Consider the following 16923-nt stretch of genomic DNA (forward strand, 5'->3'; position numbering starts at 1 on the left):
CCTGAAGGGAATCTCACATACACAACTGATCGGCCATGGCGGAGTCACACATGGTGCAGTCATGCACACCGATCTGACCAGCATGGGGGAGTGACACAGACCCAACTGATCTTCCATGGGGTATCAGAACCACCCAGCTGATTTACCGTGGGGATGTCACACAGACCCAGCTGATCAGCCATTGGGGAGTTACATAAAACCAGCTCAACCGCTTTGGGGGCTTCAGACGCAACCAGCTGACCAGCCGTGGGGGTGTCACAGACGCCCAGTTTATTGAATATGCAGTAGTCACACAGAGCCCAGATGCTCTGCCATGGGGAAGGCACATACATTCAGCTGATCGGCATTGGGGTATCACACAAACCCAGCTGGTCGGCCATGGGAGACGAAGAGAGACTCAGCTGCTCAGCGATAGGGCGATCACTCATATTCGTCTGACCGGAAATCGGGGAGTCACACAGACCCAGAAGAACGGTCATGGCGGGAAAAGCAATGAAACAGCTGATCGCCCCCGGGGGAATCTGTGAGACCCAGGTTATAAACTATGGGGTGGGGTTCGCACAGATTCTGCTAATCGGCTACCGGGGATACAAACACACTCAGCTGTGCAACCGTGGGGAAACACTCCGATCCAGTTAATTAGCAATGCGGGAATAATATAGACCCAGCTGGCTGGCTACAGTAGGAATACTCAGAACCAGCTGATAACTCTAGGGGAATCACTCAGACCCAGCTGATCGGCTACGAGGGGAATCACTCAATCCCAGTTGATCGGCAACGGGGTGAATAACACAGATCCAGGAGGTCGATAATGGGGGTAATCGCAGTGAGCCCAGTAATAATCTGTGTTGGACTCACACAGACTCAGTGTGCAAGATTCGAGATCTGGCTAAATAGCCCATTTAGCACGCAGAATATCCATGTCAGGACGTCAGGACTCCCCCTCTCACAGTCTACCATCAGCCTTCTTGCGCTCAACCCTCCATCACCTCTCTGAATCGTGCTCATCCAAGATGGCTCCCGTATCCGTCCACGTGTTAACCAAATCCGACATATTGGGCGCTTTGCCTCCCCACTCCCTCCACCATCCTCCCTCTCCTCATCCAGACTGACCCCCTCAGCCCCCACCCACTTTAATTCCCTTATCTAGCATTTCTTCGTGGCGTGGCGACGCCCACTTGAAGACCTGATATTCAACGATAACCTTGACTACCTCCACTACCCACACCCCAAGCTCTCCTACCCTCCCTGTTGCTTCTGTCCATATTTCCTACCCGGGCTCTCCCCAGTGCCCTAAACCCAACCCAATGTTCTTGTCTGATCATTATAATTTACAATGCGCTGTCAACATGTTTTATATTGGATGGACGGTTTACAACGGGGAATTTGATTGAGCCTTGGTGGGCGCGGGTTCGGATATGGGAGTGATGTACAAGCTACTCCGCCACTGAACTGGCTGTGTGGAATGCACGCGCATTCGCTGCGTCGGAAAGAATGGGGCCTAAATTCGCACAGCACGATCCCATAAAGCAAGGCTGATTGCAGAACCAATGAGCCAAACACAACCCCCGAGGAACAATGTCCCAACAGATAGACAGCAAAACCTTCCCAGCCAAACCCCCCCCCCCCCTCCCCCGCCCCCCCCCCCCTCCCCAACACACACGCATATCTGGTCCCAAACCAATCAAAATATCCACAAGACAGATTGATGTCGTTTGAACATTATAGGGGTGTGGATGAGAAACATGGAGAGACCGTGAAAACGGAGTAAAATTATTCTATCTTTCCGCCGTCTAAATTTCAAATGAAATCTCCCTGAGAGAGAGAGAAAAAATAGGAAGAAACATTAAAAGGTTGTGAACGTTTTATGAGATACGTTCAGGAGGAAAATCAAAATTATCGTACAATCTGTTTGCAGACTCATTGATATGAGTGGTGACATAACTTGAGATGAGCAAAAGCAATTAAGTAAAATGTAGCTGTCGGAAATGATGCTTCCAATAAACATCACATATGCACGCCCAATTTGCTATCGACTGCGCAGGTACTCACTGAGATGCCTATGTTCTTAAGTAAACAATACATCTCCTTGACAGAGTGACTGATGAACAAGGTTTAAAATAATAAGAAGAATAAATTGAAACTTTTCTACAGCCATCACTTGAGTGGCCGCTTAGATGAGAATTTACAAACAGCCAATCTATATCTGCGGGAATTGACATAGACCATAGAACATAGAACAGTACAGCACAGAACAGGCCCTTCGGCCCTCAATGTTGTGCCGAGCCATGATCACCCTACTCAAACCCACGTATCCACCCTATACCCGTAACCCAACAACCCTCCCCCCCCCTTAACCTTACTTTTATTAGGACACTGCGGGCAATTTAGCATGGCCAATCCACCTAACCTGCACATCTTTGGACTGTGGGAGGAAACCGGAGCACCCGGAGGAAACCCACGCACACAGGGGGAGGACGTGCAGACTCCACACAGACAGTGACCCTGCCCGGAATCGAACCTGGGACCCTGGAGCTGTGAAGCATTTATGCTAACCACCATGCTACCCTGCTACCCTTAGGGACATCTGTCCCTTACTGTACATCAAGTGTACCTCTATCTGTCTTACTATGCCCTGACTATAGAGAAATATCACCCCAAGGTCATCAAACATTCACTTTTCCGCTTTCCTTCCCTTTCCTTTAACTTTCTCAGTATCACTGAAAAACAAGATACTGAAACAGTAAATGAAGTACGCCCGGGTTTATAGAACTGGAGACAGCAATACCGAACGCAGCACTTGAAAGCATGTGTAACGGCAGAGACGAAAGACACACAATAACATGACCAAACAGGCCAAAGAAGTATGCAACAATAGGATTGGGGAAAATGCGATACAATTCAAGGGGAGAAAAACAGAAATGCAGAAACTTGGAGATTAGTAAGAATTGTATTAATGGAGGGACAGTGGACTGAGATGTATGCAGAAAGATAAACAAAGAGACATACAAAGTTTGAACGAGGCGCAAACACATTCAGATGCGTGAATAGGGGGCGGGAGAGGTAGAGATTGTCGAAATGGAAACAGACAAAATGGGAACAATAGCGAGATCCAGAAAAGAGTGAGGTGGTGAGTGACACAGCGAAAATCTGAAATTTTAAGTGAGGAGAAAGATAGATGGAGATTCAGAAAGAAGACCGGAGAAAGGGCAATGAAGAAATCAATACAGAGAGCAAAGGAAATGTTGAAGGAATGATGCAGAATGGAGAAGTAAAATCGAAAAATAATATATCTTGAAGAATTAGAACAGATGAATCGCCGCAACCTTAAATTGAAACAGACTGGTTTGCTTCCCGGTTTTCCCACTCCATTACTCCGCATCTTCACAGTTAGTGTGGGGAGTTTCTTTATCTCCAGTCAATTTAAAAAAAGAGCGTACTTTGAGTGGATTGCACCAGTGATGTTCAGGAAATAATTCCTTTCAACTTCACCTCCGTAGAAAGATTCGGATTAACAGCGCCAACTCAAGGTGGAAGGTCTGTTGGGAGCGGGATGGTGTCACGTTGTCTACATTCGACATATCAGCGGAAAAAGCACGTTTAATGAATCATTTTATTGGCTGTTTTCTATTCTAAATTTAGCAGCAAGCAATCAATCCCCAAAACTGAATACAGTGCATCATTTTATTTTTCCACATATCCAAATAGCAATGATCAGCAGATACCAATACAAATAAACAAAGCACAAAGAACAATGCAGGACATGAACAGGACCTTCGGCCCTCCAAGACGTTACCTGTCAGAATATCAACCTTTGCCAAATCCCAGAGCACTACCTTGTGAAATATCCCCCTATACCCATACTTTCCACGGTAGCATAGTGGGTAGCATTGTTGTTTCAGAGCGCCAGGGTATCACTTTCTCCTTGTGTCTGCGTGTGTTTCGTCCGGTTGCTTCGGTTTCCTCCCACCAGTCCCGAAAGATGTTCTTGTTAGGTAAATCGGGGATTCTGAATTCAGCATCTGTTTCCCGAACAGCCGTCGGAATATGGACACTAGGGGCTTTTCACAGTAATATTAGTGCAGTAATCCAAGCCTGCTTTTGACAATAGAGTTTATTATAATTAATTACTATATTATTATAATCCATGTGTTTGTCAAGAAGCCTTTTGAACTCCGTGTCTGCTTCCAGAACCTTCCCTGACAACGGGCTCCAGGCACTCACCACCCTCTGCGTGAAAGCCTGCCTCGTTCTTCTCCTTTCAACTTTGTCCAATCGATCTTAAACCTATGCTCCTTGCTGACTGACTCCTCCACCATGGGAACGAGTGCCTGCCCACCCACTCTCAAAAAGCAGGTGTCGACTCGATGGTCTGAATGCGGTCCTTCTGCACTTTAAATTATATGATTCTATGATATGATTAATGTCCCTCATAATCTTGTAGACCTCTATCAGGTAACCCCTCAACCTCCGTCTTTCTAATGATAAACAGTCCCAGTCTATTCAACCCAGACTCCAGACCAGGCAACATCCTGGTAAACCTCCTCAGCCCTCTCCAAAGCCTCCAGATATTCTGGTACGTGTGGTGACCAGAATTGCGCGCAATATTCCAAGTACAGCCTTACCACGTTTCTATACAAATGGTGCGGATAACAAATCATTGCAGTAGGCGTCTCCTTTTGCAAAGATAACGAAAGGATATTGGAAGAGTGGTGGATTTCAGGGCAACAGGAAAACACAGGACCACAGACAACATCTTGCGCGGTCTCCTCACGATGACGATACATGCACAGCTAAACGCTTTGTGAAAAACAAGGAATCCGGACCTAACACAAAATCGCGAGACCTCAAAGCAATGGAATGTGTCCGTCAGAAGAAAAAGGAGGAATATAAGTACACCGTCATTGGTACATGAAGAGTGCATGAAGTGCGCACTCTCCAATGCAGGAGCCAGTGAAGTAAGAATACATACACCAGGCCTAGACTCGCAACACCGACCAGACCAGACCTCCTCCTCCACTTGAAAGTCCAAAGCACCGTTTATTCCCTACCATCGCCGGAAACTATTTTCAAAAGTAAATCCCACGAACAAGGAGAAGAACAGTTTGCAAGTTAACAATCAATAGGCTATCTCTGGGGAAATTGTTACTCTCCTCCACTCGTGAAACGATGAGAGAACATCTCTGCAATTAATTGTAGCAAATCGGAGACTGTATCAGCATCCATACAAAGGAAGGAAACCCGAGAGCGAGAGGAAAACCGGGATATGTCAGACATAGTGCACCAAGTTACAATTTAGCTAATGGGATCCCTGGAACATAAACGCACAACCTGATAAGACACAACATGCTTATCTCTGCCCTCCTCCGTCCTTCATTCCCCTGTGCACCGCCCCCCCCCCCTTGTTGCAGTCAACGTCTCACCAATGAAGACAGTCTGGAAGTGAAACACAGCACAACATCAGATCGAAGAAGGTGGAACAAGTGTGAACCGGAGGACTCCGATTCCCATTCAGCTCCCGCAGCCAATAGGATACGCCATCCACCGTTTCACCAAATCTCAAGAAGGAGAACAGTCCACAAGCTCTCAAAGTGGTACTCAGGTGAAACACTCTTACTAAATCGACGTACCCCGTCGATTCACTTACACTCCACCTAACCAGGATACACATGTTTATTATGTATTCAGTCGAGCTGCACTGGTATCAACAACGCACAAGAGGTGCCGACCTGCCAAGCATACTCACATCACTCTTGCACTTTGAAGAAAGCCAGATATCTTGAAGCACAAAAGTAGATACAAATAGGCCCGAATAACGAAGAGATTCCTACCATTTGTCCTCGTCAATAAAACTCAGAATTTTACATAAACTCTTCTGCCAGAAAGTCGGGAGAATCCCTGCAAAGAGAAACCTACGCCTCAGTGTTTCCTGAAGACACTACGTGGGAGCCGCCTCCAATCGTTCTCGATAGACATCAAGGACAGGCAACTCAAGACAATTGGTCAGAGTCTTCGATTGACGCACAGGCCTCGAAGGCTGGGCAAAATGTGTTCTACCGTATTCGTAACACGCAGCCTTCAAACCGCGATTATGAAAGCATGACAGCCAATTCACTCATATGTATCGGAAATCATCGTCCATTTCCCTCGGGATACCCGGCGCACAGATACTGAATGTGATCTGCCAACCGGACTTTGCTGGATTGGGTGACAGGGTGTTCTACTCTTCTTCAACTATGTTTCTTGTGATAGCTCAGATTCCATCAGCGAAAGCACCAATAAAGAGTAGCCGGGAGCCGAAAACGTCGTCAATATCGTCACTCAGAATTGAAAGCCGGCATCATCCCGAAATCAACAGCATGTCTGAAGCACAAGCGAACTCAGCAGCCAAGCGGTCACTGCGAACGCCTCCGTCCTTTAAAAAAAATTCCCTGACTTAGCTGGGCTCCAGGAATTGAACCAGGATCTTCCAGGAACATAGCAGAGATATAAGAAAATAATTGTGGGTCGTACTTCCGGATAAAGAAAAGTAAAAATTGTGCAGAGACACAGCGCTCAAGAACCAGCTGCTGCTCTATCAGCTGCTCCTGCAAGAAATTAATAGAGTTTTTTTTCTGTGTAGAAGGAGGCCATTCGGCCCATTGAGTCTCCATCGGCCCTTCAATATAGCACCCTAAATAAGCCCACACTTCCACCCTAACCCCATAACCCGGTCACCACATCTAACCTAACCTTTTGGACTTCAAATGGCAATTTAGCATGGCCAATCCGCCTAAACTGGACATGTTTGACGAGAAGAGGAAAGCGGAGAACCTTGTCGAAACCCACGAAGACACGGAGAGAACGTGCAGACTCCACAAAGTCAGTGACCCGAAGACTGAATTGAATCCTAGACCATTGTGCTAAAGTGTCGCGCGGTTGCAAATTGCTGCAAATTGTTGTAAATAATCAGAAATATTAATAAGCCCGAGTTAGCCATGACGCGAAAACTAAGGAAACAATGGAATTACTTCCCCTTGTGAGCAAACAGAAAGAGAAGACACAGTATCGCAACCGGTGTTGATGCGCACTTCGAAGCTGCAGTTGATGTTGTATTAGTTGCAGCTGGAGACGTTGCATTAGCTGCAGCTGGAGACGTTGTATCAGTTGCAGCTGGAGATATTGTATCAGCTGCAGCTGGAGACGTGTCAGTTACAGGTGGAGACGTGGTCTGAGTTACAGCTCCAGTCGCCGATGTGTTCTTTGCATCTGTTGTCGGCTGGTCTGTTGTCTTTACTATGTTTAAGGATTCTAAAAGGGCATACACACAAGATGCGACACATGAAAATTAACAAATTTGTTCTGAATTTATTAATTTTCCTTCCCCAGGTGCAGGACTGGTTTTCAATATATCTTTGTTACCCATCAATGCGCATAGCATACACATTCGTTCTCAATATTTGTATCTTTCTGTGAGTGGGCGAGTCATTTAAAGTGAAGGATGCAAGTCTACTGGGTTCTAAAACTTAAATTTATTCATCATTGCCGTCCGGTAAAAATAGTATTCCACTGCGTGAGAACACTCACTTCAGCATTGGAGAATTGCATTGTTACTTAACAGCGCTGAGCGCCTGGGTTCGATTCCCGGCCCTGGGTCACTGACGGTGTGGATTTTGCACATTCTCCCCGTGACTGCATGTATCTCGGCCCCACAACCCGCAGATATGTAGCTTTGGCGGATTTACCATGCTAAATCGCCTCTTAATTGGGGAAAACTAATTGTTCGAAATTTAAAAAAATCATTGCAAAATCAAAGTTTACAGTTATTATTGGTGTGATTCCAACTGCATTGTAGAGGCCCTGAGTAAATGCAGGAATCTAAGAATATAATCAAGGCGTTGGAGAAGAGCAACAAAGATTGACATGATGAATCAAAACGCTGCACTTTATCTAATTCCCGGAAATGTTACTCCTTCGAAATTAGTGTTTTAGGACTAGTTGTTTTTCACTGCGGACATTTCCGGAAAATACTGATGCAAAACAATTAAAAATGATCGTGAAATAGATAGTGTAGGGCAGCATGTACCGCAGTGGATAGCACTGGGATTGCGGCGCTGAGTACCCGGGTTCGAATTCCGGCCCTTGGTCCCTGTCCGTGTGGAGTTTGCATTTTCTCCCCATAACTGCGTGGCTTTCACCCTCCACAAGGCCAATAAGTGCAGGTTAGGTGGTTCGGCCACGGTAAATTGCCCCTTAATTGGAACATAAATAAATAATAATTTGGTACTCTAAATTTATTATAAAAATAGATGGAATAAGCTGCAAACAGTTTCTCTCGCGTAATAGACATTTGCGCTCACATCACGTAAAAATGGAAATTAATATTTTCTTCAGATTAAGAAAAAACATTTACGTTAATTACTTAAAGTGAGTAAATATGCTATTAAACTTTGGGAATCTCCCAGTAAATTATCCTCTGGGAAACCAGCTTAAAATAGAAACGATTTCCATATTCCCTTTGAGAGCGACCTGCTTTACGACCAGGCAGCAATATTACTCTTGAAATTAAGCTATTGATACAGGTATGATTGGAGAACTGGCTCTGGTAAACTTGCCAAACAGACTGAATTTTTCTACTGAAAATGTAATTGGAGGGAGAAAAGTTAATACATGTCTTTGTCTGGAATTTTCGTATAGCATAGTAAAACTTAAAAAGAGCCTTGAAATGTTTTTTAGAAGAATAATAGTATGCCGAGGACTGTAAGTTTTAGCAACCAACAACCGTCACCCAATAACTTGCAAAACAGTGAGGGCACACAATACGAAAATAATTTAGGCAGGAATTTGAAATAAATGAAACACAGGAAATAAGAGCATCACACAGCCTGCTGCCGTAAATAGTTCGAAAGTTTCATTTTATGTAAACTGAGAGCTGTTCCTCTTCACAGTTACGAAACAACAAGACGTCTTAGACGGCAGTCTGTCCAAGAAAAGTAATGGTTTCCCTTCACAGTGGAATATTAACATTTGTTTCCAGAAATAGAGATTAGCAAAAACGCTCATCAGTGGAAGGAAATTCATGCAATTAATGTCAGCCGAGTTAACATGCTGGTGAAATTTAAATCACTAAAAGCCGCAAATTCGTTTAGTCCACCTCGTAGGAAACTGTCAGGTATAATAGCAGAAATAAGGGGAGCACAGGCTATTACATGATTTATTCTGAAATTGTATCTTTGGTTAGGAAGATCACGTGTGTAAGATGACCATTCATCTAAAGATGGAGCAAGTAAATATATAATTCGACGTTCATTGACCTAACCGAACAGTTTTTGGAAAGATTGTGTAATCTATTATTAGCGACGGTTGAAGAATGGACTTAGAATGCTCTGGCACGATCAGTTATACAAAATAGTCAGCATGGACTTTCAAAGGAAATCCGGTTTGACAATGTAGTGAACTGCTTTTGTGATCAACAAGAGGCGTGAGCGGTTAGCATTGTTGCTTCACAGCGCCACGGTCCCGATTCCCGGCTTCGGTCACTGTCTGTATTGAGTCTGCACGTTATCCGTGTCTGAACAAAGAACAAACAAAGAACAAAGAAAAGTACAGAATAGTAACAGGCATTTCGGCCCACCAAGCCCATGCTGCCCGTCTAAACTAAAATCTTCCACACTTCCGGGGTCCATATCCCTCGAAACCAATCCAATTCATGAATTTGTCAATAAGCCCCTGAAATGTCACTACCGTCCCTGCTTCCACCACATCCTCCGGCAGGGAGTTCCAGACACTCACTGCACACTGGGTAAAAAAACTTGCCTCGTACATCTCCTCTAAACCTTGCAACTTAAACCTAGGAATTCTCCCCACTACGCTGGGGAAAACGTTCTCACTATCCACTCTGTCTGTGCCCCTCATAATTTGGTAGACCTCGCCCCTCAACCTACGTCGTTCCAGTGATAACAAACCGAGTTTATTCAACCGCTCCTCCTAGCTAATGTCCTCCATAAGCAAGCAACATCCTGGTAAATCTCTTCTGCACCGTCTCTAAGCCTCTACATCCTTCTGGTAGTGTGGCGACCAGAATTGTGCACTATACTCCAAGTGTGGCCGAATTAAGGTTCTAGACAGCTGCAACATGACTTGCTAATTCTTATACTAAAAGCCCCGGCCAATGAAGGCAAGCATTCCGGATGCCTTCTTGACTACCTTCTCCACCTGTGTTGCCCCTTTCAGTCACCTGTGGACCTGTACACCTTGATCTGTCTGAATTTCACTACTCTAGAGGGTTCTACCATTCACTGTATATTCAATACCTCCATTCGACCTTCCAAAATGCATTACCTCACATTGGTCCGGATGAAAATCCTTCTACCATCTCTCCGCCCAAGTCTCCAAATGATCTAAAGACTGTTGCATCCTCTGACAGTCCTCGTCGCTATCCGCAATTCCACCAATCTTTGTGTCGTCTGCAAACTTACTAATCGGACCAGTTACATTTCCCTCCAAATCATTTATGTCTACTATGAACAGGAAAGGCCCCAGCACTGGTCGCTGCGGAACACAACTAGTCACAGTCCGCCAATTAGAAAAGCACCCTTCCATTGCTACTATCTGCCTTCTTTGGCCTAGCCAGTTCTGTATCCACCTTGCCAGATCACCACTGATCCCGTATGACTTCAACTTTGGACCAGTCAAACAGGAGGGACCTTGTCAAACGCCTCACTGAGATTCACGTTGACAACATCCATTGCCCTACCGGCATCAATCATCTTTGTGACTTCGAAAACCTCTCTCAAGTTAGTGAGACATAACCTCCCCTTCACAAAACCATGCTGCTCTCACTTATACGTTCATTTGCTTCCAAATGGTAGTAGATCCTGTCTCGAAAAATTATCTCCAGTAATTTCCCTACCACTGACGTAAGGCTCACCGACCTGAAGTTCCATGAATTATCCTTGCTACGCTTCTTAAACAAAGGAACGACATTGGCTATTGTCCAGTCCGCCGGGGCATCATCTGAAGAGAGTGAGGATTCAAATATTCCTGTCAAGGCCTCAGCAATTTCCTCTCTCGCCTCCTTCAGTATTCTGGGATAGATCCGATCCGGCCCTGGGGCTTATCAACCTTAATATTATTCAAGGCGCACAACAGCTCGTATTTATGGACCTCAATATGACCCAGGCTATCTACACACCATTCTTCAGACTCAACATCCACCAATTCCTTCTCTTTCGTGAACACTGATGCAAAGTATTCATTTTGTACCTCGCCCATTTCCTCTGGCTCCAAACGTACAGTCCCTTGCCTATCCTTCAGTGGGCCAACCCTTTCCCTGCCTACCCTCTTGCTTTTTATGTGCGTGTAAACGCTTTGGGATTTTCCTTAACCTTATTTGCCAATTACTTTTCATGGCCTCATCTAGCTCTCCTGACCCCTTGCTTAAGTTTCTTTCTGCTTTCCTTATATTCCGCATAGTCTTCGTCTGTTCCCAGTCTTCTAGCCCCGACAAATGCCTCCTTTTTCTTTTTGACGAGGCCTACAATATCTCTCGTTATCCTGGATTCCCGAAATTTGCCGTATTTATCCTTCTTGCGCACACGAATATGCCGGTCCTGAACTCCTTTCAATTGACATTTGAATGCCTCCCACATGTCAGATGTTGATGTATCCTCAAACATCCTCCCCCAAATTAGATAACTAATTTGCCGCGTAATATTGTTACAATTAGCATTCCCCCACTTTAGCACATTTGCCGTTTACATGGGGCTGGTTTAGCTCACTTGGCTAAATCGCTGGCTTTTAAAGCAGACCATGCAGGCCAGCAGCACGGTTAAATTCCAGTACCAGCCTCCCCGGACAGGCGCCGGAATGTGGCGACTAGGGGCGTTTCACAGTAACTTCATTGAAGCCTACTCGTGACCATAAGCGATTTTCATTTTCATTCGCCCGAGCACCACTTTTGTCATTGTCCACCAGCACTTTAAAACTTAACGAATTGTGGTCACTGTTCCCGAAGTGCTCCCCTACTGAAACCCCCTGGCCTGGCTCATTCACCAATACCAGGTCCAGACCAGCCTCTTGCCTAGTTGGACTGTCTGCATATTGTTTTAAGAAGCTCTCCTGGATGCTCCTTACAAACTCTGTCCCGTCAAGGCCCCTAGCGCTAAGTGAGTCCCAGTCAATATTGGAAAAGTTGGAGTCTCCCATCACATCAACCCTGTTGCTTTTTCTCTTTGCCAAAATATGTCTACCTTTATGCTCCTCTATCTCCCGTTGGCTACTGGAAGGCCCCCGACATTGTGACTGTACCCTTCTTATTCCTGATATCTACACATATAGCCACGCTGCCCTCTGAGGAGTCCTCCCGTAGTATAGCTGTGATGTTCTTCCTCACTAGTAGCGCAACCCTGCCACCCTTTTTACATCCCCCTCTACCCTGCCTGAAATACCTAAATCCTGCAATGTTTATCTGCCAATCCTGTCCTTCTTGCTAAGGAGCAAGTGGGTAACTGGAAAAATAATTGGCCCACTCAAGAACAAAAGAGGCATATTATGCGTGGAGTCAGAGGAAACTAGTGAGCATCTTAATGAGTACTTTGCATCGGTATTTACCAATGAGAGGGACATGATGAATTTTGAGGCTAGGGATGGATGTTAAATAGGGGGTCATGTCGGAATAAGGAAGGGGGAGGTTTTGGGTATTCTAAAAGTCATTAAGTTGGAAACGTCGCCGTGAACGGATGGGATCTATCCCAGGTTATTGAGGGAAGCGAAGGACGAAATAGCTGGGGCCTTAACGGATATCTTTGCATCATCCATAAGCACTGGTGAGGTCCCAGAGGACTGGAGATTCGCTAATGTTTTCCTTTGTTTAATAAGGGTAGCAGGGATAATCCAGGGAATTATAGACCTGTGATCATGCCGTCAGTGGTAGGCAAACTGTTGGAGAAGATACTGAACGATATGATCTATTCACATTTGGAAGACAATTGACTTATCAGTCAAAGCAGTATGTTTTTGTGCAGGGTAGGTCATGTCTTATAAACCGAATAGAATTCTTTGACGAAGTGACAAAGTTAATTGATGAGGGAAGGGCTGTAGATGTCATCTACATGGACTTCAGTAAAGCATTTGATAAAGTTTCCCATGGAAGGTTGATGGAAAAAGTGAAGTCGTATGGGGTTCAGGGTGTACTAGCTAGATGGATAAAGAACTGGCTGGGCAACAGGAGATAGAGAGTAGTGGTGGAATGGAGTGTCTTAAAATGGAGAAAGGTGACTAGTTGTGTTCCACAGGGATCCGCGCTCGGACCACTGTTGTTTGTCATATACATAAGTGATCTGGTCGAAGGTATAAGTGGTCTGATGAGCAAGATTGCAGATGATACTAAGATTGGTGGAGTTGCACATAGCGAGGCGGACTGTCAGAGAATACAGCAAAATATGGATATATTGGAGAGTTGGGCAGAGAAATGGCAGATGGAGTTTAATCCAGGCAAATGCTAGGTGATGCATTTTGGAAGATCTAACTCAAGAGCAGACGATATGGTCAATGGAAGAGTCCTGGGAAAAATTGATGTACAGAGAGATCTGGGAGTTCAGGTCCATTGTACCCTGAAGGTGGCAACGCAGGTCATAGAGTGGGCAAGAAGACGTATAGCATGCTTGCCTTCATCGAACGGGGTAATGAGGACAACAGTCGGCAGGTCATGTTACAGTTGTATCGGACTTTGGTAGGCCACATTTGGAATACTGCGTGCTGTTCTGGTTGCCACATTAATAGGAGGATGTGGTCGCTTTAGAGAGGATGTTGCCTGGCATGGAGGGTGCTAGCTATGAAGAAAGGTGGAGTAGATTAGGATTGTTTTCATTGGAAAGACGGAGGTTGAGGGGAGACCTGATTGAGTTCTACAAAATTATGAGAGATATGGACAGGGTGGATAGCAACAAGATTTTTCCAAGAGCGTGGTTGTCAATTGCAAGGGGTCACGATTTCAATATGAGAGGGGAGAAGTTTAAGGTAGATGTGCGTGGAAAGGTTTTTACGGAGAGGGTGGTGGGTGCCTTGAACGCTTTCCCAGCGGAGGTCGTAGAGGCGGGTACGATAGCATCATTTAAGATGCATCTGGACAGATATATGTACGGATGCGGAACAGAGAGAAGTAGACCTTGGAAAATAGGCCACAGGTTTATATAAAGGATCTGGATCGGTGCAGGAAGGGAGTGCCGAAGGGCCTGTTCCTGTGCTGTAATTTTCTTTGTTCTTTGTTCGTTTTTTCCACAAACTGGTCTCTGTAATGGCAACAACATCATAGTCCCAAGAACTAACAGAAGCTGTAAGTTCATCTGCCTTACCCGCAATACTTCTTGCATGAAAAAATATGCACTTCATGGCACCTGACCCGCTGTTTTCAGCAACTTCTCCCTGTCGGCTCTTCCTCAGAGGCATAATGGCCCTTTTCCATCGTTCGCCCTCAATGCTTTCACGTTCTGACCAATTGCTCCGGTACCCATCCCCTGCATAAGTTTCCTCCGGGTGCACTGGTTTCCTCCCACAAGTCCCTAAATACGTGCTGTTAGATGAATTGGACGTTGTGAATTCTCCCTCTGTGTTGCCGAACAGGCGGCGGAAGGTGGCGACTAGGGGCTTATCACAGTAACTGCACTGCAGTATTACTGTGAGCCTGCATGTGACAATAAAGATTTTGTTTAAATAATGGAGTACTAGTCACGAAATTCCAAAAGACTCTTGATAATGTGTCATTCAAACTGTTATTGAACAAGACAAGGGCTGTTTGACGTATTTTTAATACTTGTGCCAGAATGGATTATTAACCCAGAAAGCAGAGTGCAAAGTTAAATTGAGATTTACAAGTTGTTAAGACCTCACTAGTGTCATATTTCAAGGATTAGCGCAGGAGTTTCAGACATTGAAGTCTATTTTGACGGACTTATGTACCGTGACAATATATTTTGATACTACAAAGATGTAAATCGATACATAGATATATAGAAGATAGGAGCAGCAGGAGGTGTCTTGGCCCTTCGATCCAGCTCCGCCACTGATCACGATATAGCTGATCATCCAACTCAATAGCATAATCTTGCTTTCTCGTTATAGCCTTTGATCCCATTCTCCCCAAGTGCTGTATCCAGCCGCTTCTGGAATATATTCAACGTTTTAGCAGCCACTACTTGCTGTGGCATTGAATTCCACAGGATCAACACTCTTTATGTGAAGAAGTGTCTCTTTATTTCTGTCCGAAATGGCTCACCCTGAATCCTCAGGCTGTGACCCCTGGCTCTGGATACACCCATCATTGATAACATCTTCCCTGTCTATTCCTCTTAAAATTTTATAAGTCTCTATGAGACCCACTCATTCTTCTGAACTCCAGCAAGAACAATCTCAATCCAGTAAATCTCTCCTCATACGATAGTCTCGCCATGCCTGGAATCATTCTGGAAAACCTTTGCTGCATTCCCGCGAGAGCAAGAACATCCTTCCTCAGTGAAGGAGACCGAAACTGCATACCATACTACAAGTGTGGCCTCACCAAAGCACAGTACAATTGCAATTGCAGCAACACATCGCTGCTTCTATATTCGATACTTCTTGCAATGAAGGCCAACATACCATTAGCCTTCTTTAACGTCTGCTGCACCTGCATGCTTACCTACAGCGAATGGTGCACAAGGACACCCAGGTCCCGCTGCACACTCCCCTCTCCCAATTGACAACCATTCTGGTAGTAATCTGCCTTCCTGTTCTTGATTCCAAAATGAATATTGTGAATAGCTGGGATACCAGCACCAAACCCTGTGGTACCCCACTAGTTACTGCCTGCCAATTTGAATAGGACGCATTTATCCCTGCACTTTGTTTCCTCCCTGCCAACCAGTTTTCTATCCCCCTCAATGCATTTCCCTCAATCCCATGTGCTTTAGGTTTGCACAATAATTTCTTCTGCTGGACTTTGTCAAACGCCTTCTGAAAGTCAAAATATACCACATCGACTAGCTCCCCCTTGTGACTGTACTTGTTACCTCTTGACTGTTCCTGACACTGCTTTCTAAATATTCCGCTATAAAGTCCTTGATAACGGATTCAAGCATTTTCTCCACTACCCATGTTAGGTTTGCTGGTCTATAATTCCCTGCTTTCTCTCTATCTCCCTTTTTGAATATCGGAGAGACTTGAGCTACCCTCAAATCTGTAGGGACAATTCCAGAGTCTATAGAATTTCGGAGCCACCTCCTTAAACACTCTGCGATGCAGATTATCAGGCCCTGGGGATTTATCAGTCTTTAATCCCAGCAGTTTACCCAGCACTATTTTTCTACTAATGTTGATCTCCCTCAGGCCTTCCGTCTCACTAAACCTTTCATTCTCCAACATTTCTGGGGTCTGACTTGTGTTTAAAATTGCGAAGGCAGAACCAAAGTATGTATTTAATTGCTCAGCCATTTATTTCTCCCTTATTATGCATTCCCCTCTTTCTGTCTGCAGTGGGCCTACATTTCTTATTACCAATCTTTTTCTCTTCTCATATCTGTAGAAACTCTTAGTGTCAGTCTTTATGTTCCCTGCAATCTTCCATTCGTACTTTACTTTCCCCTTCTTCATCAATCTCTTCGTCCTTCTTTACTGAATTCTAAACTGCCCCGAGATTAGTGGTGACTTTTCTCTTTCTTTCGAAATGGGAGGAACTTTTCGTTGTTATTCTGAATGCAGTGTGTGATGAACATATACGGCGGCTTTAAGGGGATACTTCACATGGTAATGGTATTTCACAGTAAGTTGAAGTACCTCATATTGTGTGGAAAAGTGTTTGGGAATGGACATATCAAATAGATGTTCTGATATTTTCTATTTTTGAGATTTGAATGATTTTATTTATTTTTATATTATTTCATGAAATCTGGGCGTCACAATCTGTACCAG

General features: G+C 44.8%; 1 protein-coding gene across 3 annotated transcripts in view; it reads right to left on the reverse strand.

Annotated features, from left to right (window-relative positions):
* Positions 1–6231: 6231 nt before the first annotated feature.
* LOC119958673 (phospholipase A2 inhibitor and Ly6/PLAUR domain-containing protein-like) overlaps positions 6232–16923 on the reverse strand; it is a 32551-nt gene continuing 21859 nt past the window's right edge. For 2 of the 3 annotated variants that reach the window (XM_038787245.1, XM_038787246.1), the window contains one exon: positions 6232–7290. In XM_038787245.1, coding sequence (XP_038643173.1) covers positions 7007–7290 — 284 coding nt within the window. In that variant the 3' untranslated portion in view covers positions 6232–7006. Of the gene's footprint in view, positions 7291–8318; positions 9551–16923 lie in introns of those variants that run through there. The other variant, XM_038787247.1, reaches the window with a different exon arrangement.

Source organism: Scyliorhinus canicula, chromosome 30 (assembly GCF_902713615.1).
Source record: "Scyliorhinus canicula chromosome 30, sScyCan1.1, whole genome shotgun sequence".
NCBI lineage: Eukaryota > Metazoa > Chordata > Chondrichthyes > Carcharhiniformes > Scyliorhinidae > Scyliorhinus > Scyliorhinus canicula.